Raw genomic sequence first — 23,092 nt, forward strand, 5'->3', positions numbered from 1 at the left:
GTGTGAGCGAACACACACACACAAACACACACACTTTCATAAGCTCTCCCTACCATACGCGTAGACACAGACCACACCCTCAGGTATGCAATACAATGTGTCGACAATTTCATTCTCTCTTACCAGGACAGAAATATTTTCTGGAAAAACAGTTACTATGAAAAAAAGATGAATGATCGTAAAAAGGTTTGGATCACCTTAAATAGAATTTTGGGCAAACTCGGTTCTATTATTCATTGAATCAGATGGCTCATTCATCACAAAACCCACTCATATTGCCAACTGCTTTAATCATTTTTTCATTGGCAAGATTAGCAAACTTTGGCATGACATGCCAACAACAAATTCTGAACCTACACATCCATGCATAACTGACCAAATTATGAACGACAAGCATTGTAATTCTGTAAAGTGAGTGTGGAAGCGGTGAAACAAATATTGTTGTCTATCAACAATGACAAACCACCTGGTTCTGACAACTTGGATGGAAAATTACTGTGGATAATATTGCCACACCTGTTTGCCATTTTTTCAATCTAAGCCTACAGGAAACTGTGTGCCCTCAGGCCTGGAGGGAAGCAAAAGTCATTCTGCTCCCCAAGAATAGCAAAGCACCCTTTACTGGCTCAAACAGCCAACCAATCAGCCTGTTATCAACCCTTAGCAAACTTTTGGAAAAAATTGTGTTTGACCAGATACAATGCTATTTCACGGTAAACAAATGAACAGCAGATTTTCAAAACGCTTATAGGGATGGGCATTCAACATGTACACCACTTACACAAATGACTGATGATTGGCAAACAAAATAATAATGAATAAATAAAAAGATTGTGGGACCTATTTTGTTGGTCTTCAGTGCAACTTTTGACATTATCTATAATAATCTGCTGCTGGAAAGGCGTATGTGTAATGTTCCCTCTATTGAGCACTGAGCAAATTTCAGGTCTGCTTAACGTGACCTTTAAACGTTGTGAAAATTCTGTGCAACTTCCAGCGTGTGTTTACTGTGAACCCGGAGGCTGTACCCGCTTTAAGTTACAGTTTTAGAGGTGGCCATGTAGGCTACTGTGGCTATTTGATCATAACGTAGGCCTACCAGAGTGGCCTAACATCAAAACAATTGAGAAAATGCATCCCATAACATTTTAACGTGGAAACGGCTGTTCTATCATTCAGCCTAACGTAGCAACCAATGTGTGGTTTTCAATGTAGGCCTACATTCCATGAGACTTTTGAAAAAGTGTAGGGCTTGACATTAACCTGTTTATCCACTTGTCCGTCAGACAAGGAGGTGACTGAAAATGTTGTTGTGATGTTTGATGCAAGAAACCACTTTACAAAATAAAATGCATTATTATTTCCATACCATTATTACAGAGAGTCAGACAAATTATGCTACCCTCTGCCCATTGGCTACTTAGCTTATTCAAGCATGCCTCAAAATACAACACTGCCCCTTTAAGACAAAAAAAAGCTCTTTACCTGACTCGCTTTTCAAAGACGTCTAGAGATGTATATGTTTTGTGCTCTTGTAGGAAGCAATCACTCCGCTATTGCTGACTACAAATTATCTATAACTGGGCTAATAACTCACTAACTAGCAAAGGAAATGAACAAAATGTGCACACGTGGCTGCAGCAGCTCTTACTTTGACTTCAAATTAAGCGCCTCTACTCACGACCGCTCATGCTGCAAACACAGTCCAGGTCAAAGTAAATGGCACATATCCATATATGGCAATGAGCTATTTGCATATAGGCCTACTGCAGCTCTGATTGTTTATACCGCACTGGGCTGAGTAGTGCATGTCAATGCAATAGAATCCTACTCTGATGCGTTCTGCCTACAACAAAATCTCTTGCATAGTTAGTTTTGTTTCGGTAATATTGCATTGATTCGATCACAATTGCCACGGTAAATGGAAACGTTGATAGTGTTAACAGGGAAAACTCTAGAACAGTGGTCACCAACCTTTTCTGAGTCAAGATCACTGAGTCAAAATGCAAGCCGAGATCTACCGCTCCAAGCCTACGCAACAATCAATTAATAATAGTACTGTAGCAGTGAGGTTTGTGCAGTAAGTTATAGGTCCAATACATTATCACTGCATATTGGCTTTGCTTTAATTGCCCTGCCAATGCATTGTTGTTCTGGCATTTTTAAAAATGTTATTACATTTTAACATTTGAGGTAGGCTAAATGATCACGCCGGTAATAGATCGGTTGTTGTATTACTTGTGAAGCACAGCTGAATGACCATACATTTAAATAATTTCCTTTTTGGGGGGGGGGGGGGTGGTGCCTGCATCTGATGGTCCGTCTCAGCGGCGGGAGAGAGCAGCAGACTGAGGATCTGCCTCTCAACATCCCTCCGCTCTCCCTTTCCTCCACTAACACTGACCAAAAAGGGACACCATCTCCCAGCTGGTGAAACTCGACACGCACCACATTATTTCTGCCTCATGCACAAAGTCATGTTGAACAGAGAAAGTGAAATATTCCTCGATGTTAAAAAAGACCCAAGCCACAAATAATAACAACAACGCAAGCCTATAGAGACACTTTCCTACTCATTCATTACTGCTGCAGTGCTTGTTGTAGCGCTGAGAGGATATAGGAACAACGTGCATTTTATGGCTTATAAAAGTGTTGAATACAAAGTGTTGACAGTGCTGAGTAAGAACTTAAACATAAACTCGGTCATATTAACAGCATCTCTTTGCTGTATTCGTTGACAGTCTCTCTAGTCATGGTTTTAAACGATAAGAAATCTCACAGTATCAACTTTCTGCAGCTTTCTTTTATGCCACACTACGTTACTGCAGACACAGTCATCTGAGCCATCTGATTGGCCAGTGGTAGACCTATAGTGCACTGAATTTGCTCTCTGGGCCCGCAGGGAAGGCAGAGTTTGTACCTTGAGACACATTGACTATCCTACCAATCCTTGACTTCGGCGATGTCATTTACAAAATAGCCTCCAACACTCTATTCAGCAAATTGGATGTAGTCTATCACAGTGCCATCCGTTTCGTCACCAAAGCCCCATATACTACCCACCACTGCGACCTGTATGCTCTTGTTGGCTGGCCCTCGCTTCATATTCGTTGCCAAACCCACTGGCTCCAGGTCAAGTCTTTGCTAGGTAAAGCCCCACCTTATCTCAGCTCACTGGTTACCATAGCAGCACCTACCCGTAGCACGCGCTCCAGCAGGTATATTTCACTGGTCACCCCCAAAGCCAATTCTTAATTTGGCTGCCTTTCCTTCCGGTTCTCTGCTGCCAATGTCTGTAACGAATTGCAAAAATCACTGAAGCTGGTGACTCATATCTCCCTCACTAACTTTAAGCATCAGCTATCAGAGCAGCTTACAGATCATTGCACCTGTACATAGTCCATCTGTAAATAGCCCATCCAACTACCTCATCCCCATATTGTCATTTATTTTATTTCTATATATAATTTTTTTTTTGCTCCTTTGCACCCAAGTATCTCTACTTGCACATTCATCTTCTGCACATCTATCACTCCAGTGTTTATTTGCGAAATTGTAATTATTTCGCCACTACGGACTATTTATTGCCTTAACTTCCTAATCTTACTTCATTTGCACACACTGTATATACACTTTTCTATTGCGTTATTGACTGTACGTTTGTTTATTCCATGTGTAACTCTGTGTTATTGTTTGTGTCGCACTGCTTTGCTTTATCTTGGCCAGGTCACAGTTGTAAATGAGAACTTGTTCTCAACTGGCCTACCTGGTTAAATAAAGGTGAAATAAAAATGGTTCAAAATGGCAACAGCTCGCCTACCCCGGCGCGCAGGGCAGCTGAATTGGGTGCACCTACCGCCAACAGCTCAAGACTAATACAAAAAATAGGCTTTATCGTTGGGTTTTTTACAGAAATATTTGGCAATCGACTAGGAATGTCTTGGAGATCGACCGGTTGGTGACCGCTGCTCTAGAAAGTTGAGTGGTTCAATCTCGTGCTTCTCTCTGGTGGCTGATATTTCTGCGTGCCAGTCCCGGGCTACGTGCGCAGCATAGAGGGAGCATTGGTGTTATGGCTTTACATCCCCTGCTATATTGTGGTTTGAGAGTTACCTGTATAACAGAACACAGGCCCCTTACTATTCAATCTTTACTAATGACCTGCCTCTGAGTTAAGCCTGTTTGTCTATGTATGCTGATGACTCAACACTATACACGTCAGCAATGACAGCAAGTGAAATCACTGCAGCGCTTTACACAGAGCTGCAGTCAGTTTCAGAATGGGTGGCAAGAAAGCAGTTGGTCCTAAATATTTCAATTACTAAAAGCATTGTATTTGGGACAAATCATTCACTAAACCCTAAACCTCAACTAATGAATTTGGAAATTGAGAAAGTTGAGGAGACTAAACTGCTTGGAGTAACCCTGGATTGTAAACTGTCATGGTCAAAACATATTGACCCAACAGCAACTAAGATGGGGAGAAGTCTGTCCATAATAAAGCGCTGCTCAGCCTTCTTAACAATGCAATCATCAAGGCAGGTCCTACAGGCCCTAGACTACTGTCCAGTCGTGTGGTTAGGTGCCACAAATTACAATTGGCCCAGAACAGGGCAGCACGGCTGGCTCTTAAATGTACACGGAGAGTTAACATTATGTCAGTCTCACCTGGCTCAAAGTAGAGGTCAGATTTGACTTCATCACAACTTGTATTTGCGAGAAACATTGACATGTTGAATGCACCAAGCTGTCTGTTTAAACTATTAGCACACAGCTCAGACACCCATGCATACCTCACAAGACATGCCACCAGAGGTCTCTTCACAGTCCCCAAGTCCAGAACAGACTATGGGAGGCACACAGTGCTACATTGAACTCTATTCCACATCAAGTAACTCATGCAAGCAGTAAAATCTGATTTAAAAAAAAAACGGATAAAAATACACCTTATGGAACAACCGGGAATCTGAAGAGACACACACACACACAGGCACAGACAGACACACATACACATGTATTTTGTGTTGTAGATATGTGATTGTAGAGTAGTGGCCTGAGGGAACACACTTAATGTGTCGTAAAAATCTGTTGTGAAATGTATTGTAATGTTTTTAAAATTGTATATAATTGCCTTAATTTTAGCTGGACCCCAGGAAGAGAAGCTGCTGCCTTGGCAGGAACTAATGGGGATCCATAATACATACAAATACAGACAGGCCCAAACATGTAGACACACACCACACCCTCATGTATGCAAAACAGTGTGTCAACAATTTCATTCTCTCTTATCAGGACAGAAATATTTTCTGGAAAAACAGTCACTCATGATGACATCAGCTATGAGCAAGCATGCATCCTCTACAACCTGGGTGAGTTGAACCATTGAGTGGTGAAGTGTAAAACTGACCTTAGATCAGCACTGAGGGCCCAACCAGCCGTCAAACAGCTATGTCCTGATTGCCATGATGTTGTCTTCTCTGTAGGTGCTCTCCACTCCATGTTGGGAGCCATGGATAACAGGGTGTCCGAAGAGGTGGGCAGAAGCAACACGTTAACCTCTCTCTCTCTCTCTCCATGACATCTCACACTGACATCCATTGTGTTGCCCTCCTCTTTCTATCGCTTCCATCCTCACTCCCTTCTGTCTCCCTCTCTCTCTCTCTCCCTCTAGGGGATGAAGGTGTCATGTACACACTTCCAGTGCTCCGCGGGGGCCTTCTCCTACCTGAGGGACCACTTCAGCCACAACTTCAGCGTGGACATGAGTCACCAGATCCTTAACCTCAACATCAACCTCATGCTGGTAACTATCGCACACACACACACACGTGCGCACATGCATGTGTTCTCACAAGCATGAACACACACACACACTTCATGGTTATTTGTCTCCATTCAGGGTCAGGCTCAGGAGTGTCTTCTGGAGAAGTCCATGCTGGACAACAGGAAGAGTTTCCTTGTAGCCCGCATCAGTGCTCAGGTAAATCTCTCTCCTCTCAACACAAGACGCAGCAGCAGGGCACGATAACACCCTCTAGACCTCAGTTGCCGTAGAGCAGTGTCGTTCTCAATAGGCATCAAACTGGGAGGGACTAACTGAACCTATCCAATAAGAAAATGATAATTATTTTCTGTTGCAAAACGTTTCGCTACGGTGTGCCCTAATGAGTACGACCCAGGTGTGCGACTGTTCTGTTGTTGGCCTGGTGTAGGTGGTGGACTACTATAAGGAGGCGTGCAGGGCTCTGGAGAATTCTGACACAGCCTCCATGCTGGGTAAGATCCAGAAGGACTGGAAGAAACTGGTGCAAATGAAGATCTACTACTTTGCTTCCATCGCCCATGTGAGTTTGAGACAGGACAGTGAGTTGTGAGGGAGTGTGTTGCGAATGTGTTCTCGATTTGGTTTACGGATGCTCTTTTATTGAATAACATTATATTTCTTTTCAGCTGCATATGGGGAAGCAGGCAGAGGAGCAACAGAAATATGGAGAGCGGGTATGTCACCTTGACTATCCCTACTCCCCCCGTGTATCTTCCTCTGCATACCTCCATTCCTCTACATGCAATCCAATGTCTCTCCTTATACACCTATTTATCTAAAGCTGTGTGTTTTTGTGGTTTTAACAGCTGGCTTACCTGCAGAGCTCCTTAGACAAACTCAGTGAAGCCATCAAGTTGGCCAAGGTACAGTCACCTTCCAATTGACTCTGTGTAACCTTTTTCATTTGGCGTTCTGAAATGGATTATTTTGTGTCTGTTATCAAGTTTACAATAACAAAGGAACTGCCTTTATGCTCCTTCCCCTCAATCCTCTCTTCTCTCATTCTCTCTCGTTTGATCAGGGTCAGCCGGACAGTGTGCAGGAGGCCTTGAAGTTCACCATGGACGTGATAGGGGGAAAGTAAGCAGCTATATTCCCTACTGTATATTGACTTATGATTGTAGGGTAGGTTGGTACAATCTTTAACCTTTAAGATAGGTAGACAGTCACACACACTCTGTCACTCAAACAGTGGCGCTCTGGCTGAAGGGGTTCTCTCTGATCCGTCCTCTCCTTTTATTTTGCTATTCCTTACCCCCCCGTCCCTTGTAGGTTCAACTCTGCCAAGAAAGACAATGACTTCATCTACCATGAGACTGTGCCCTCGTTGGAGACTCTTGCTTCCGTCAAAGGTCACATTGAACCCTGACCTATGACCTATCCTCACACACAACCTCTCCTGCATTTCATATACTATATTTGGATTTTCATTGTCATCATGTCCTCTCTAGGTGCCCCCCTGGTGAAGGCCTTGCCCGTGAACCCAACTGATCCCAGTGTCACAGGGCCAGACCTGTTTGCCAAGCTGGTACCCATGGCTGCCCACGAGGCCTCCTCTCTCTACAGTGAAGAGAAGGCAAAGTTGCTACGGGACATCATGGCCAAGATAGACAGCAGGAATGAGACTCTAGAGTGAGTAGGAGAGTCGGAGCGGCTGTGTGTGTATTTGTGTCGTCTAGGTACGCCTTCTACGATTTAATATAGTGACTTTGTGTGGTTACTGATCTAGCTCTGGGTTTACAGGCAGTTTATGGACTCTCTGGGTCTGGAGCCAGACTCAGTAGATAACCTGGACATGTACAGTCACATCCCCCCTGTACTGATGGAGAAGTGTGCTGCACTCAGTGTCAGACCAGACACCGTCAAGAGCCTCATTCAGTCCATGCAGGGTGAGTGGTTGGCCTGGGACACACACATACACACATATACTCAAACAGCCTTTGTTACTATCCCTATGTCTCTCTCCCTCAGTCCTGTCTGGTGTGTTCACGGACGTGGAGGCGTCTCTGAGGGAGATCCGGGACGTGCTGGAGGAGGACGAGGCCGGGGTGCGGGCGCTGCAAGAGGCGGTGGGAGGAGGCCCCGCGGCGGAGCTGCACACCCAGGCACATGCCCAGACCCTGGCTGAGATCCGCAGGGACCTGGAGAAGTACATGGAGGCCCATGAGAAGGCCAGCTTCACCAACACAGAGCTGCACAGAGCCATGAACCTGCACATCAGTAACCTGAGGCTGCTGGGGGGACCACTGGATGCCCTGAGAGACGCCCTGCCAAGGCCCCAACTCAACCAGGGTGGGTATAGGAAAGTGGAAAAGAGTTATGGTGTCATTTGGAGTGTGTTTCTAAATGTGTGTGAGTGTGTGTGTGTGTGTGTGTGTGTGTGTGTGTGTGTGTGTGTGTGTGTGTTCCTACAGAGGAGGTGGCGGGGCTGCAGTGCATGAAGAGGATCCTGGGTAAGGTGCAGGAGATGAGGGACCAGAGGAGCACCCTGGAAAAACAGCTGCGTGACCTCATCCAGCAGGACGACATCACTTCCTCCCTTGTCACTACCGAGCGCACTGACATGAAGGTACAGGACATTGTGTGTGGGTTTGATCTTCAGGAAATTCTAGACTAATGCATGCCTCTTAACACACTATATGTAACATTTGCCTCCCTGCCTCCCCCTCCCTCTATCTCCCTCCTCCCACTCGCCACCTCTCTCCCTCCCTCCCTATAGAGGTTGTTTGAGGAGCAGTTGAAGAAGTATGAGCAGGTGAAGGTGTACATCGACCAGAATCTGTCTGCCCAGGAGAACATCCTCAAGGCGCTGACGGAAGCCAACGTGCAATACGCCTCGGTCCGCAAGGGCCTCGCCGAGACGGAACACAAGTGAGCAAGGGCTTGGAAGGGTTTTAGTGGGACACCAGTACTACTGGTCAAAGGACTTTGACGCTGTTCCAGTCCAAGGCCATAGGGAAGGGGCCAATAAAGAGAATCAGAACACACAAACAAATCGGAGCAGACAAATGGAAACACTAGGTACATAAGCACTAGCCTCGTGTCATTGTTACTGAAGAAGATATCTCACCTCTCCCTTTCTCTTCCTCTTCTCCTCCTTCCTTTCTCTCGCTCCAACTCTCAGGTGGAACGGCACGGTGCAGACCCTGGTGGCGTCCTACGAGGCTTACGAGGACCTGATGAAGAAGTCCCAGGAGGGGAAGGACTTCTACGAGGACCTGGAGACCAAGTCCTCCCGCCTGCTGGAGAGAGCTAAGACTCTGTGTCAGGGCAGGGAGGAGGAGAGGAAGGCCGTGCTGGACAGGGAAACCCAGAAGAATCCCCCTTCTCGGCCCACTGCAGCCAAACCGTCCCTGGGGTCCAAGGGGGGCTCAGACGTGGACTCTGCCTGTTCTAGTCTGGAGGATGCTGAGCTAGCACAGATCAACGCTGCTATACTGAGCCTGGGAGGAGACCTGCCTGACGAGCTCCGTAGTCTACCCCCCGACTACCCCTCCCTGCATTCTGCCCTTCGCCCAGGACCTGAGGCTTTCCTTCCTGGTGCCAATCTGGGTGGCAATGCTTCGTTACCCTGGCCAGGGGCACCTGGGGCACCGCTCTATACCCCTCAGTTCCCCCCAAACCTTCGCCCGCACCATTTCCCTGGCCCGCTCCCCGCCCAGGGTTTCCCCCGCGGACCCTTCACTCAGCTACCCCCCCAGCAGACCCCTGTTTCTGGCTATGGCCTTCCCCAGCCGCAAGCCCCCCAAACTGGGGGAGTCGGGCCTGCCCGTGCCCCTTTCCGTCCCTCCACTACTACAGTAGATAGTATCCAGACCCCCATCCTCAGTTATAACTCAGCCCCACGCCACCCTGTACCACCTACTGTCTCTGCAGGCTACGCTGTTCCCCCACAGATGGGTGTGTACCCACAGTACATGACCCAGCCTGGGGTGCCCATGCAAGCGCCCAGCCAGGTGCCACACCAACATCCACAGCAGCAGTACCAACACCCTCCTGGGCAGCTGCCCCCAGGCTACCAGTCTGCCCCCAGGGCTATGCCCGGGCCCCGACCCCCTCCCCAGGCCCAGCAGGGTTACCCACAGTACATGCCCCCCCAGCACCAGCCCCGGCCGCCCATGCCCCCCCAGTATCAGCAGCCATATCCTGGTCAGCCCCAGCCACAACCCCAGCATGGCTACCAGCCCCAGTTACCACAGGGCTATCAGCCTCAACACCCTCAGCAGGGCTACCTGCCACAACAGCCCTCACACATGATCCCAAGGGGCCCTCACACACAGATGCCACCCACTTCCCAGCCCATGCCCCCTGTCTCCCAACCATACATGCAACCTGCCAACCAACAGATGCCCCCACACCTTCATCAGCAGATGCTACCTTCCCAACAACAACAATTGCATCCCAACGCCCAGCAAATGCATCCTCATCCACAAATGCACCCTGGCCCTCATCAGCAGATGCCCCCTAACAGCCAGCCGATGCCCCCAGTTTCCCAGGCTTACCTGCCCCCCACCAGCCAGCCCATGCCCCCTGGCCTGCACCAGCAGATGCCCCCTGCTTCCCAGCCCCATCATGTCCACCTCCCTCAGGCTTACCTGCCCAGGGGCCCCCTCCCACCTCAGGGGCCCCAGATGCCCCACCCTGGTCAACCCCCCCAACATGTCTACCAGCCCCAGTTACCACAGGGCTACCAGCCTCCTATAATGCCTCATTCAGCCCCCCAACAGTCCCAGGCTCCCCAGCCTGTAGCCCCCATGACCCCCACCATGTACGCTACTCCTCCAGGTGTGAACGGCTCTCCCGGAGCCCCACCACAGCCCACCTCTATGGGCCAACCTCGGCCTCCTCCCCAGCACATGATTCCACCAACTGCTGGAGCTCCTCCAGTGGCCCTCCCACCTAACGTCATCCTTCCCTCACCCTCACCTTCCCCTTCTCCCTCCCCAGGCCCCTCTTCCCTAGGCCTGGCCCCCCAGAGGCCCTCCCCAGCCCCCACCCCTGGCGGTCCACCCTCTCTCCCTTCCTCCTCATCCCCCTCCACCTCCCTCTTCCCGCGCCAGAACTCCATCACAGACGACCTGCTCTCCTCCAGCCCAGAGAGCCAGCCTGGTGGCCCCAAGGCCCCCGCCAACGTCCTCCAACCCACCAAGGCTGACCCTCAGGACGGGGAGCGCCGCAAGAAGAGCTCCCAGGGCGTCCGGCTGATCCAGGGCGACCCGTACCAAGCCCCCGAACGCGTAGCCCGCCTCTGTGGCGAACTCGAACGCTTCCGTTCGGCCGTGGAGTCTCTGGAGCGCCCGTCGGTGGACGAAGGTGGCCTGTCGCCGCTGGATGCCCGCTGGAAGGAGCTCCAGGAGGGGCAGGAGAGGGACGCCAGGCAGCTGTCCATCGCCATCGCTCGCTGCTACACCATGAAGAACCGCCACCAGGACGTGATGCCCTACGACTGTAACCGCGTGCTGCTGCGCTCGGGCAAGGACGACTACATCAACGGCAGCTTTGTGGAGGAGCTGTCGCCCTACTGCCCGCGCCTCATTGCCACGCAGGCGCCACTGTCGGGCACGGCCGCCGACTTCTGGCTCATGGTGTGGGAGCAGAAGGTTTCGCTGGTGGTCATGCTGGTCTCAGAGCAGGAGTTAGATAAGGTATGAACACACTCAGGGGAGAAGGAATGGGTCATTCTAGGGGTCGCTCATAAAGGCTTACTACCGTGGGTGGTAGATGTACCACCTGTTTGGTTTTTACCCAAGAAGGAATAAAAGGTAGGTAAGGAATTGGATAAGGCAGAACTTTGATTAGATGGTTTATTTACTTCCAGACTATTGACTTAAACGTTTGTGAAAACACATTATTTCATTGGAAGTTATCAGTCCATATTTTGATTGACGCATTGTCATTTATTGAAAGAACCCCAACTCTTAGTCGGTTTCTTTACCGTGTTTCCGCAGGGAAAGGTTTTGCGCTATTTCCCGACAGAACGCGGCCAGCAGCTTGCTCAGGGACCAATCACAGTCACCCTGACTACGCAGAAGACCACGCCCACCCACGTGGAGAGAATGATTGGCCTGCAATACCGTGACCAGAGTCTCAAACGCACCGTCATACACCTGCAGTTCACCTCCTGGCCTGAACTGTGAGTCCACACAGTAACAACTGATTAACCACTGTATGCATGGAAATTAATATCTGGCTAACGAATACCGTTTCACTTCTCTCCTCCCCCCTCTCCCTCCCAGGGGTCTTCCTGAGAGCAAGAGCAATCTAATCTGCTTCATCCAGGAGGTTCATGGATACTACCTGCACCAGAGGCCCTTACACACACCTATTGTCGTGCACTGCAGGTAACACACACATGCTATTTTATTAAGATCACCAAACATCATGATGAGGAATCAAAACCAAGTGTGTGTGTGTGTGTTGTGAGTATTGCCACTAACCCCGTCTCTCTCCATGACCTCAGCTCTGGCGTGGGGCGTACCGGCGCCCTCTGTCTGCTGTATGCAGCGGTACAGGAGCTGGAGGCAGGGAACAGCATCCCTGACCTACCTCTACTGGTCAAGAAGATGAGGCAGCAGAGGAAGAACATGTTGCAGGAGAAGGTTAGAAACACACACACACAACATGCTTTACAAGGGGTTAAATGTGCAGTCTCGTAAGAGTGACATCACATAGGCAAGTTCTCTAGTAAAAGCTCATGTCACTTTCTCAGTGCATTGAGTCAGTGTTGTTTGTTGGTGTGATGGCTCTTCAAGGTGTCTCCTCTCTCTGGTGTCTGTCCACAGCTGCACCTGAAGTTCTGTTACGAGGCGGTGCTGAAACACGCTGAGCAGGTCCTCCAGAGACACGGCTACCTCCCTACCGCCCCCTGCAGCAAGACACCCAGCACTGCTGCCACCAAGGTGAGCCCAGTCTCTCACTGAGCCAGTTTTTGATCCTTTTGGCATTCAGGCTTTAGGGTCTCAGACACCTGAATGGATAGTGAGTAGTGGTGATTGAAGTCGTAAATATGCTCCTATTGAAAATGTAGTTGGAAAAACAATTTTATTTGCTTCGATTTTGGTGGTACTCGATGTAAGCTAAAATTGAGAGGCCCTATAGATGGGTTAGCTGACAGCGTCACGAAAACTATGTGCACGCTTCAATGGGGCAGAAGTATATGAGTTGTTGTGATTCTGGATGGCCAGATAGCTACCAACAATGTCAAGAAACTGCCATGTGGGGAATCGGAAGTGACTCGTTTCAGCTAGTTTAATCTTGTTATTGATACCCTGTCTTGTTTTGAGGTGTTTTGACTGATTTCATGTCAATGTTAATATGGCAAAAAATTCACTGGCTAGCTAACCAACAACTGTAATTATGTATTTGAGAGACAAGTGCTCATTGTGCACATTTATGTTTTCAATAAAAATTTGAGACAAAATATAGTTTACATGTTGTCAATCTAAGCCAACCCTGTTTTGCCCCATAGTTGCGCACGTTTCGCTGTTGTTGCTTGACAACCAACCCGTCTATGCTACACTACTGCTCACTCCTGTCTAAATATTGTCTGGTTGTCTTTTCCCTGTAGCCTTACTCTCGCCAAGAGTCCCAACAGGACATAGTTCTGGGAGGTGACATGACCATCAGCTCCATTCAGGCCACCATCGCCAAACTCAGCATCCGGCCTCCCAGTGCCACTGACCCAGCCATGGACCCTGTCATCGAGATTGGTGCCCCCTCTGGTCTGGAGGACCAACCCTTCATCCCCGCCACCGACCTGCCCTTGGACAGAGAGCCAGCCGCCGCCCCCGCCCGGGACCCCTCTCCCAGCGAGACCCAACCCTCCTTCCTCAGTCCCCCACTCTCCTCCCCAGAGAAGGTTCAGTCCCCACCACCCAATGGTGTGGATGCCACCGCCCCTTCCTCTCCCCCCACAGCCAATAACCATGCGGTCCCAGAGGTGACCCCTGATCCAGCCCCTCCCTCTGGCCCGGCCCCAAACTCCCTGGAGCTGCTGGCCTCTCTGACTCCCGAGGCCTTCTCCATGGAGGGTGGTGGGTGCAAGGGGAAGTACCGTGTCACTAAGCAGAGCTTCCTGCAGCCTGCCGAGGGCCAGGGTCTCAACCAGGGGCCCCACGAGGATGGGGGAGACGACCCCCTGAGCTGCCTAGACCCCCTCTGGAGCCTCAACAAGAACTGAAACACAGGAGCCACGATGCCCTCTTTCTTTCTCACTTCATAGCCGTGTCAAACTGACCTGTAGCCTTTAGAGCTAGTTCTTCTTGAGTCTCTGATTCTCAGTTAATGAACCAACATGATTAGAATGGTGGAAACTCCAAGAATCACAACTAGAAGTGCTTAGTGGTAGGGGCTAGGGGTTGGTTTGAACCTGGGCCTTTCTGTCGCTTTAGGGACACTTTAGGGGTCATACATTCTGCCTCCGATCACTGGTGGCCTGGCTGTGCTTCTGGGACCAAATCATGGTGCACTCGTCTTTTCTTTCCTTCTCTTTGTCCTGTGTTTCTACCTGTACCAGATGGGTCTGTTCTTCACTCCTTGTTTCAGAGCTGGCCACTCGGCCCCACTACAATCCCAGCACGCCCTCCTAGCAGCAGTGTCTACGGTCCCCTCGTACAGCTGGTCGCTCCAGGCACGTTGGTTAGCTTGGGGTCTTCATGTGGACTAAGATGATGGTAGTGACTGATATGGTTGCACTAAGGTGACGCAGACAGAGGCCAGAGGGTGGGGGAGGAGCTTGCAGACGAAGGTGTCGTTATGGTAACCGCATACATGAATCGGCACATCTTAAGTTTTTTTCTTGTCTTTCATTAACACTGTAAATATATCTTGAATAAATGTAGACTACCCTCATGTTATTACGTTGTCATGGTTTTGACTACTATTTAAAATACACACCCACAGCTTATGGAATGTTTGAATTGATGTATGGTTTATTTCTCAAGTGAGTATCCACTTTTCTACAAAAATCACAGACTACAGACCACATGACAAGGTGTCAAAGCCTCTTTATTTGGAAATTAGTACAAAGTTTTGCTCCCGTGTTAAAAATAGTCCAGAACATTTGCTACCGCCACTACAGTCTGTGTACCCTAGCCAACCGAAGAAGGTTCGGGAGGAGGGGGGCAGAGCAGGCCTATGATTCCACAAAAACAATATTTACAGCGGTTTCTCTCTGCCCCTCCCTCCGTCAACTATTTTGTAGGACCAAAAGGAACAGATCAAGGGGACATGGGCTGTGTTCCAATTATCTTAAATGCTTCCCTTCTCATCTCCTTTCATCACTACTGATAGTACAGTGGCAGAACGCTGGGAAACATATGTAAGACAATTCCTGTTACATAAATGTTGTAATGTTTGGAGCATAGTGCTCGCAACACCAGAGTTGTGCGGTTTAATTCCTGCATAGGCCACATATTGTGACTGAATGTGTGTGAACTGTTGCAATGGATGGGTGTCAAATAACTATCGTGTCATTATTTGCAAGCAAGGAGATAAGGAAAGGCAGCTTAAAAGGACTTGGAACACAACCATATTTTACTGCCCAACTCAGGCAGCAGTTTATATCCTTCAACATTCATTCCTTAGAGACCCAAGTCATCATCATCAACCCCCCCCCACACTGCCAGAAAGAGACCATTTGGTCAGGAAGTAAAAAATAATCTTCAAATTATAAGTGAATCTACACACTCACCTATTATTTACATTAAAAAACACAAAATAAATTAGAAATGTTACAATAGAACATGGGTGCACAACTCCAGTCCTTCTGGGATGATGTGTCTGGGTTTTCGTTTGTCTTCAATTCATGTTATTGATAAACCAGCAGACACTGCAACACTTGAGGACTAAAGCTGTCCACCCCTGCATTCACAAGTCTGACGTGTGTGTTTCTGAATGTCTTTCTATACATTATGTTTCAAAGTGCCTAGAGTGTGTGTGAGCATGTGCATTTCAGAGGGTTAAGAGTTAGTGCACAAGTTAGTGTGTTATATTTGTGTAGAAGCTTTTCAATATCAAGCGTCCCGGATCTACATTCAGCTATGGGTGTAAGTAACCAAGTAGGCTAACGTCTAAGGTCAAGCCCGCTAGGCGCTCTGCATTGCGTGTGTCTGCAGGCTAGCGCTACGGTCACTCAGAGCGAAGGGGCTGGAAGAAAGGTTGAGTTAGTAGAGGGGGTCCAACCTAGAGGGTACCATCAAACTCCTCATATTCCTAGTCTGAGGCCCTCGCGGACTCCTTTGCTCACTTGAAAAGACTGGCTGGGCCAAGGTGGAGTTATCACCACATTACTGGTACACTACCCATCCTCTCCTTTATGCCTGATGGGGTTCTCAAACTCACAAGCAGAGAATCACAGAGATAAGACCTAAAAAAGGGACCGTTTCATTGTATTGGGAAAAATATAGTGGACAGAGAAACCCAGTTGTAAGATGTTTTTCAAGAGGAAGCCATTTTAGGCATTTAAAAAGTAACGTGATTTCCTCAATGGAACCTTTAGTCAGAGAACAAGACGTACAATGGTAGCATGACAATGTTACTAACGTAAAACAGCGCAATTGAATATATTCACAATCTCAAATGATCTGACATTTCTCCTGGGCCCAGTCAACATGGGAAGAGAGCAGCCAATGTAGAGCTACCACAACTTCACATGCACATCTCAAATTCAAGCAGAAAGTGTAGAGGTATAGAGCCTCCTACAGCTAAAAGGGCTCTTAGGGGCCAGATGGATCCTCCTGCAGCAACAGTAGCCCTAAAATCAGAGCCTGAGGTTTGGTAAGGCAAGGGACCTCTCCCCCTCAATCCCCAACTACAGTTCCAAAATATTCATATTACAAATATTTATCATAACCAATGTTTAAAAAAAATAAAAAATCTAACCCTACATTTATGACATCTCCACATTATATTATGCACATCTCAAATTGGTACTTTAAAATGTATCACTAATAAATAGATTTAAACATAAAAACAACCCCCTCTCAAGGTGCATTTCATTACAGTAATCGTATCCAGTTATCTCGCACACACACACACACACACACACAATAACGAAAGATTTTTGTCAGCAGTGTTTTCACCATAAAAAGAGACTGTTTCTTTCCCAGGACACAAAACACACACATGCTAGTAACTGCTTAGCCCAACGGCCCTCAGACCTCATGACATGAGCCTGCCACAGCTTCGCTACACTGATTGGCTGGTGTGGTATCAAACACTCCGCCAATGACAGCAGCATAGAGTGCAGTGACAGACTGTCTGATTTTTGGATGGGAACCCCTTGGGGTGTGTGTACCCCAAACCATCCAATGCATGGATACAAACCCCCTGAGCTACTAACAAGGTCAAGGGTCATCTTTCTGGTCAGACAGACCTCACCCTGTGGCAGGTTGACCACTTGTAAGTCTGTCTGTCTGTACATCTGTCTCTCCAACCAGACATTAGCTTTATAAAAAATGTTATGTATTGCTATAGAAATGCCTTCCCACCTAATCAGGTGAAGCGCTAACGATCTAAATTAGCCAATCACGTCAACTCTTTCCAAGAAGATTGTCCAACTGCAGCGTATTGTAGGGCCAAAATGAGTTGCGTTTGCATGAATCCCCATTGTCAGTACTGACCATTTCATCTACTCCTCCAGGCCACTGTGTGGCGCCTGTCCTAGTTCTGCTACTACTCAGTCCAGCTTCTCCAGCACCGAAGGTACGTAGACCAGGCTGAGCTCGGAGCCAAAGTCGCAGACGATGGCGGCGTTGTTCAGCACCACGAGCTGGCGGACCCCCTGGCCGTCGCTGCTCTGGCCCAGGTAGACCGTCTGGAGGAGGTCTCCGAAGTTCAGGTCCCAGAAGGACACACAGCCCTGGCCCCCTGTCACCAGGAGAGACTCAGAGATCACCCCCAGACTAGCACCACAGCCCACCTCCTAGGGGAGGGGGAAGAGGAAAAGAAAGAACAGGTTAGGTTTAGAGAAGGAATGGAAAATTGGGATAGAAGCAGGCGAAGAGGCATAAAGCATAAACTATCGTTGAAAAACAGGAGACTAGTTTACCTGATTTCTCCCAAATTAGCCACACACACACACACACACACACACACACACACACACACACACACACACACACACACACACACAGAGAGAGAGAGAGAGAACCACCTGCTGTATGGAGTAGAGCTTGATGCCCGTACTGCGGTCCCAGATGCAGATGAGGTCGTCGAGGCCGCTGCTGATCACGCACGATGTGGTGCACACCAGCGAGGTCACGTCGCCGCGGTGACCGTACACGTGGCTGACCCGGCTGCCCGTCAGCACATCCCACAGACAGATTGCTCCGTCCTGCCCCCCACTGGCCAGAACCATGGTCTGCAACACGACAATGACTGATACTTCACATTGGTCATATTCATTAAGTACAAACAGAAAAAAGTAGACTGCTCTGGGAAGGGACTACCTGGAGTTGTTCATAAGAAATCCACATTTTCTGTTGCAAAACGTTTTGCTACGAAGTGCTCTGGTAAGGGGGGCTTACACTCAAATGGATTTTGATCAGTAAGGAGCACCTTAGGCCACGTTTACACAGGCAGACTTTTAACCAATGAGACCAGCTCTGAAAAAGATCTGATTTGAAAAGATTTGATGTGATTGGTCAAAAGACCAATTAGTGTAAAAAAGATCAGAATTGGGCTGCCTGTGCCTTAGTGACTCATGCACACCCAGCAAGACTGGTACACAAGGTTCGGAAAAGGTGGAATTTTAGGAGCAAGGTGAACCCATTGCTACATTGCATAACTATACTTCTGGGGGAAATTATTCAAGGGAGCAGGTTTTGGGTTGGAATGCAGCCAGACAAGAGTTTAGCCATTGGAACACAGTTTTGGGGGACATGGCTGTACCATCGGACTGCCCCGGGGAGGGGGGGATACAGACTGTACCATTGACTAACCTGGTCTATGTAGATGGCAGTGATTCCCCCAGAGTGGCCCTGGAGCGTGAAGAGACAGCATGAGTCCTCCAGACGATACACCTGACACACAGGGACACAGTAGGGTTTTAGTGTGTGTGAGTGAGTGTAGATTTTATTCTGTTTTAGCATTGAAAAGGTTGGTGAATGATATACACAAGTGTACACGTGTGTGTTTCTGTGTGTGTGTTTGTGTGTGTTCTCACTCACCCTGACGGTGTGGTCCTGGCTGCCCGTGACCACTCTGCCGGCCGCGGCTCGCAGCACCGTGATGGGTTTCTGGTGGGCACACTGCACCGAGCGCGTCAGCTGGCATGAGATCACATCCTCACTGCTGTAGCAGGGCGAGGGCGGCATGTTACTGCGCCCGGGGGGACCTGGCACCACACACACACACACAACATGGATAACACACTCATTACAGACGTCTACAGTTAAAACGCTCCCCAAGTCAGGACGTCACAAACGTCAAAAGTAAACATGTCTGAAGACACCTTACTTGGTAATTAGTTAACTACACTATTGATAGCTATCGTAGTACTGCCTGGTCAATAACATGTCTCCAAGAATGACCAGCTGACTCCAGTTGTTGACATTTTACCCATCGACTTTCCAAGCGTATTAGAAATACACTGAGCGTACAAAACATTAGGAACACCTTCCTAATATTGAGTTGCAGCCCCTGTTGCCCTCAGAACAACCTCAACTCGTCAGGGCACAGACTCTACAAGGTGTCGAAAGTGTTCCCCAGGGATTCTGGCCCATGTTGACTCCAATGCTTCCCACAGTTGTCAAGTTGGCTGGATGTCCTTTGGGTGGTGGACCATTCTTGATACACACAGGAAACTGTTGAGTGTGAAAAACCCAGTAGCGTTGCAGTTCTAGACACAAACCGGTGCCCCTGGCACCTATTACCATACCCCATTCAAAGGCACTTAAATCTTTTGTCTTACCCTCTGAATGGCACACATACACAATCCATGTCTCAATTGTCTCAAGGCTTAAATATCCTTCTTTAACCCGTCTCCTCCCCTTCATCTACACTGATTGAAGTGGATTTAACAAGTGACATCAATAAGGGATCATAGCTTTCACCTGGTCAGTCTATGTCAAGGAAAAAGCAGGTTCCTAATGTTTTGTGCACTTGGCGTATATTGGGTCGTTTAACAGTGTGTGTGAAGCTCACCTCTGTACTGCAGTAAGCCCAGAGGCTTGTTGATGTCGACAGTGAAGAAGTCTAGCGAGCCGTCGAGTCTGGCCGCCACGATCCTGTTGTTGAGGAAGGCCAGGGCCGTGATCCCCGAGACGCCATCTTCATTACTGCAGCGTAACGAGCCCTCCACTGCGTCCCACAGCTAACCACATAACACGTTAGTGCACTTGCCCTGGCTTTTTCTCGCTTTCGCTGTGCCAATTTCTCCTACTCTGACTCTCTCTCCTCTTGCAAATATTGTTTCCTGCTTTCTAATTATGACTACCTCTCTTTCCCCTTCTCATCTCATCCCCTCCTTCTTCACCCATCCCATTCTTTCTTTCTGTCTCCAAGGGAGCATCCTAAAGTGTCTAGTGACAGGGTAGGGGCTGGGGGGTCGATTTGGGATTGGGTCTCACCTCCAGTTTGCCGCTGCTCCTCCCAGCAGCAATGAGGTTCCCCCGGAGCTCCATGGCCCACACGGCGCTGTCCCAGTCCGGGGTTCCCTGGCCCTGTGGAGCAGGGGGCTGGATGTACCCCAGGCTGCGTCTCCTCTGGGGAGGGGGTCCCGACGGGGGTGAGGGGGAGGGGTAGGAGGCAGTGAGGCCCGGCGAGGGAGGCTCGTGCTCCAGGTAGGCCTTCTCCACCAGCCCCCCGAAGTCAAAGCCATCCCTGGGCGGGGTGAGGAGGAGGTGGGAGGAAGGCTGGGAGTCGAAGTTGGTGTCGATGAGGGGGGTGAGGTCGGGTTGGTCCTCAAAGAGGGCAGGACGTGGGGTGGCCCGCCGCCTGAGGGGGTAGCCCTCATCCTCATCGAAAACCCCGCCCTCTGATTCTGTCCCGCCTCCCAGATTCTCAGGTTCGGCCACACCCACGGCGTCCCAGCCATCCCGCTGCTCCCAGCAGCCACTGCTGCTACTCCGCCGCAGCCTGACAGAGAGACAGTTTAGTGTTCAGGGTAGGAGGACAGAGAGACAGTTTAGTGTTCAGGGTAGGAGGCTGGATATGCATATAGGAGAACAGGAGGGAAGACTGTTGGAAGAAATAAAGGACATGGGAATGGGAAGGTGAACACAGACAAAAAGTTTATATTGTACATTTATTATTAAAATAATACAAGTTGTACTCTGAATAGGTGAATGGTGCCAGGCCAAAAAATAGAAACATAATGCATGAATACAAGCATGAACTGTCCATAGGTGTGTGTATGTAAGCCTGTATTGGCCAAGGTGACCTTGTGGATATGGTACGTGTGTGTGTGTCTTACCCATGTTTAGGAATGACAGTGAGGCAGTCTCCAGTCTGAGCGTCCCACACACGGATCTGTCCTGCCAGACAACAACTGGCCAACAGCATGCCGTCACTCGCCAGACACTCTATATCCTGGGGGGGAGAAAGAAAGAGAGAGAAAGAGAGAGAGAGAGAGGAAGGAAGAGAGAGAATGCAGAGGAGAGATACTTGTAAATATTCATGCTAATGAACAACGGTATGTGTCACAGTGTGTGTGTGTGCCCAGTCTCTCACCATGCTGTGTCCACGCAGCAGCAGGGGGGAGATCTCGCTGATGGGTGGCGAGTAGCCGTAGTCGTCGCAGGGCAGGTCACCGCGGCGACGGCGCCCGTGGGCCACGCCGTTCTGGCCGTAGTTGCGGGGACAGAGGACCCGGTAGAGACAGAAGAGCAGCAGCACCAGCAGAACCCCTGCCGCCAGGCCCAGAGCTGCTACCCTAGAGAGACAGACAGACAGACAGACAGACAGACAGACAGACAGACAGACAGACAGACAGACAGACAGACAGACAGACAGAGAGAGAGAGAGAGAGAGACAGACAGAGAGAGAGAGAGACAGACAGACAGACAGACAGACAGAGAGACAGACAGGGTTAATAACCTGTTTGCTGCCTTCTCTATACGCACCAATAAAGCTGGTTGGGATTGTATCGAGAGAGAGCGAGTTAAATGTGTGAAGAGAGAGCACATTAGAGACAGAGAGAAAGTACCAATGACGGGGAGACCAAGTCATCTCGTGGCCACCACAGAGCATCTTACAATACCAAGACTTTAAACTTGAGAGAGGTGTGAACTTGACGCAATGGCGTACCGACATAAATCCTCAGCTCGTCAGAATGACATTCCATAACATGTCTGTTCATTGTCCCCCCCATGAGGAAAGCCTGGAAAGTAGATCCGTATGTAATGGGTCCAGTGTGTCCCTCAGTGGAGACGGTTGTAAAGGCAGAAGCCTTAAAAGCACCCTGTCGTGTAGAATGAGTCACTGCCATGACGCACGGGTGTGTGACCAGCTCCACGTGCAACACCAGTCCTGAAACCACGGCAGAGTCTGATTGGTCCAGCGCACGTCCTCTCTCACACATGCTCATGCATGGAGTCGGCGTGTACATAGTGACTTTATTGTCCCCTTAGGGAAAGGTGATACCCATGTGGTGTGCACAAACTGGCTGCACATAGCACATGTTCAAGCCAATCACACCACTTCAGTTGAAGTATGCAAATGTTGACCGTTAAGAGCCGGGGACAAAATGCTTGTTTTTCCTCACCTTATGGTTGCACTTCCACTACAACAGAAAGCAGCCTTCCTATTTGAGGCTTGAAATGTTACAAAATGATCATACTAATGTAATTCCATCACCGCCACAGGCCTAACATAATAAAATAGTGTCTAACATTGATTGGCAACCAGTTTATTTGTTTATGATTATTGTAAACAGGCTGAGGGAGTTTCTCTGATGGTTGTCTCTACCAAGTCTGTCCCCAAACAATTTGATTTGCTGGTTTTAAGCATTAAACTTTCAAATAGCTCTTTGTTGACTGTTGCTAGGTGCTATCGTCCTCCATCAGCACCGGCCTGTACCCTACCTGCCCCAAGCTCTCTCCTGGCCCCTTACACCAAGTCTGAATTTGTCCTGCTAGGTGACCTAAACTGGGACATGCTTAAACCACCTGACCAAGTCCTAAAGCAATGGGACTCCCTAAATCTTTCTCAGATTATTACCAGTCCCACAAGGGATGACTCCAAACACCCAGAAAGGCTACTCTCCTCTATGTAATCCTCACAAATAATCCTGATCGGTATCATTCTGGTGTTTTCTGTATTGACCGT

General features: G+C 48.9%; 2 protein-coding genes across 6 annotated transcripts in view; one reads left to right on the forward strand and one right to left on the reverse strand.

Moving 5' to 3' along the window:
- The window catches only part of LOC115179084 (tyrosine-protein phosphatase non-receptor type 23), a 31,133-nt gene extending 16,454 nt beyond the window's left edge, over nt 1-14,679 (forward strand). The window contains exons 4-23 of the mRNA XM_029740380.1: nt 5,293-5,369; nt 5,484-5,533; nt 5,672-5,803; nt 5,900-5,980; nt 6,213-6,344; nt 6,451-6,498; nt 6,631-6,687; nt 6,846-6,904; nt 7,097-7,176; nt 7,276-7,456; nt 7,568-7,713; nt 7,796-8,116; nt 8,239-8,393; nt 8,544-8,695; nt 8,949-11,469; nt 11,773-11,957; nt 12,061-12,165; nt 12,285-12,423; nt 12,607-12,723; nt 13,392-14,679. Of these exons, the coding sequence (XP_029596240.1) occupies nt 5,293-5,369; nt 5,484-5,533; nt 5,672-5,803; nt 5,900-5,980; nt 6,213-6,344; nt 6,451-6,498; nt 6,631-6,687; nt 6,846-6,904; nt 7,097-7,176; nt 7,276-7,456; nt 7,568-7,713; nt 7,796-8,116; nt 8,239-8,393; nt 8,544-8,695; nt 8,949-11,469; nt 11,773-11,957; nt 12,061-12,165; nt 12,285-12,423; nt 12,607-12,723; nt 13,392-14,003 (5,350 nt within the window). The 3' untranslated portion in view covers nt 14,004-14,679. The remainder of the gene's footprint in view (nt 1-5,292; nt 5,370-5,483; nt 5,534-5,671; nt 5,804-5,899; nt 5,981-6,212; nt 6,345-6,450; nt 6,499-6,630; nt 6,688-6,845; nt 6,905-7,096; nt 7,177-7,275; nt 7,457-7,567; nt 7,714-7,795; nt 8,117-8,238; nt 8,394-8,543; nt 8,696-8,948; nt 11,470-11,772; nt 11,958-12,060; nt 12,166-12,284; nt 12,424-12,606; nt 12,724-13,391) is intronic.
- A 133-nt stretch (nt 14,680-14,812) lies between these two features.
- LOC115179100 (sterol regulatory element-binding protein cleavage-activating protein) overlaps nt 14,813-23,092 on the reverse strand; it is a 36,902-nt gene continuing 28,622 nt past the window's right edge. For all 5 annotated transcript variants that reach the window (XM_029740401.1, XM_029740392.1, XM_029740381.1 and 2 more), the window contains exons 14-21: nt 21,497-21,698; nt 21,240-21,355; nt 20,395-20,902; nt 19,970-20,138; nt 18,994-19,160; nt 18,766-18,846; nt 17,979-18,185; nt 14,813-17,747 (exon numbers count right to left, since the gene is read on the reverse strand). In XM_029740401.1, the coding sequence (XP_029596261.1) occupies nt 17,502-17,747; nt 17,979-18,185; nt 18,766-18,846; nt 18,994-19,160; nt 19,970-20,138; nt 20,395-20,902; nt 21,240-21,355; nt 21,497-21,698 (1,696 nt within the window). In that variant the 3' untranslated portion in view covers nt 14,813-17,501. The remainder of the gene's footprint in view (nt 17,748-17,978; nt 18,186-18,765; nt 18,847-18,993; nt 19,161-19,969; nt 20,139-20,394; nt 20,903-21,239; nt 21,356-21,496; nt 21,699-23,092) is intronic.

Source organism: Salmo trutta, chromosome 3 (genome assembly GCF_901001165.1).
Source record: "Salmo trutta chromosome 3, fSalTru1.1, whole genome shotgun sequence".
NCBI classification, from domain to species: Eukaryota; Metazoa; Chordata; class Actinopteri; order Salmoniformes; family Salmonidae; genus Salmo; species Salmo trutta.